This window comes from Seriola lalandi, unplaced genomic scaffold, assembly GCF_002814215.2.
Source record: "Seriola lalandi dorsalis isolate HSWRI2012SDOR001 ecotype SW California unplaced genomic scaffold, Sedor1 jcf7180001982391, whole genome shotgun sequence".
Taxonomy (NCBI): Eukaryota; Metazoa; Chordata; class Actinopteri; order Carangiformes; family Carangidae; genus Seriola; species Seriola lalandi.
The window spans coordinates 1-770 of NW_019453057.1; the positions used below are offsets into that span (position 1 = coordinate 1).

A 770-nucleotide genomic window follows, 5' to 3' on the forward strand; every position below is an offset into this window, starting at 1 on the left:
TAACGCAGCAGTTTCCACTGTGGACAAAACACCAGCCGTCATGGGTATGTTACTGTCACAGTTTACTTGCCAATAATTAACTTAGGCATTTTAACAATAATCAAAATGATTGAATATTAAAACTGTATGACAGAACTTTTGACTGTTTTAAAGCACACAACATATTTCGGCTGATTTCTTATTGTTTTGTCAGATAAGAAGCCTCACTCCTTAACTCAGTCTATTCCAACAATAGCAGTGAGTTGGATGATACTCTCTGTGATTTTGGCCCTTGATATCTACTGTGAGTATAAACTGAACTGTAAATAAACATGTACATGTCTCTGTTAATGCTCTGCTGGAATGATTCCTCTTTTTGTCTCTGGTGTTACACAATGACAGCTCACCTCTCCTTCCTGCATGTTTGACTGTAGTTACATCTGTCATTGCTGAAAACAACACCAAGCTGACTGAAGAAAACCAGAACCTGAAAACACGAAACCAGGAGCTGAAGACACGAAACCAGGAGCTGGAGACACGAAACCAGAACCTGAAAACACAAAACCAGGAGCTGGAGGCACAGAGGAACAACTTAACACAACAAATAGAGAAGGAGGAGACAGAGTGGAATGAGCTCAACGTCACTCGAGCTCAGTGGAGTATTGATGCCTACTGCCCCATAGAAAGAGACAGTATGTTCAGATCACTTTAATTAGTGACCAAATATAATACAATCACTATGCAGTAATGTTGCTAATTAGTTTGTCTCTGTTTTTACAGAAAGACATTGT

The 770-nt window shown here is 39.4% G+C and overlaps 1 protein-coding gene across 1 annotated transcript; it reads left to right on the forward strand.

Moving 5' to 3' along the window:
- Positions 1 to 9: 9 nt before the first annotated feature.
- Positions 10 to 703, forward strand: LOC111659286 (uncharacterized). Its single transcript, XM_087175204.1, has 3 exons — positions 10 to 44; positions 194 to 283; positions 414 to 703. Exons 1-3 carry the CDS (start codon positions 41 to 43, stop codon positions 689 to 691), a joined length of 372 nt encoding a protein of 123 aa, XP_087031330.1. The 5' UTR covers positions 10 to 40; the 3' UTR covers positions 692 to 703.
- Positions 704 to 770: the final 67 nt, after the last annotated feature.

Coding starts and splice junctions, on each gene's coding strand:
- LOC111659286 (XM_087175204.1), top strand. Junction 284..413: donor TTTGGCCCTTGATATCTACT/GTGAGTATAAAC, acceptor GTTTGACTGTAG/TTACATCTGTCATTGCTGAA.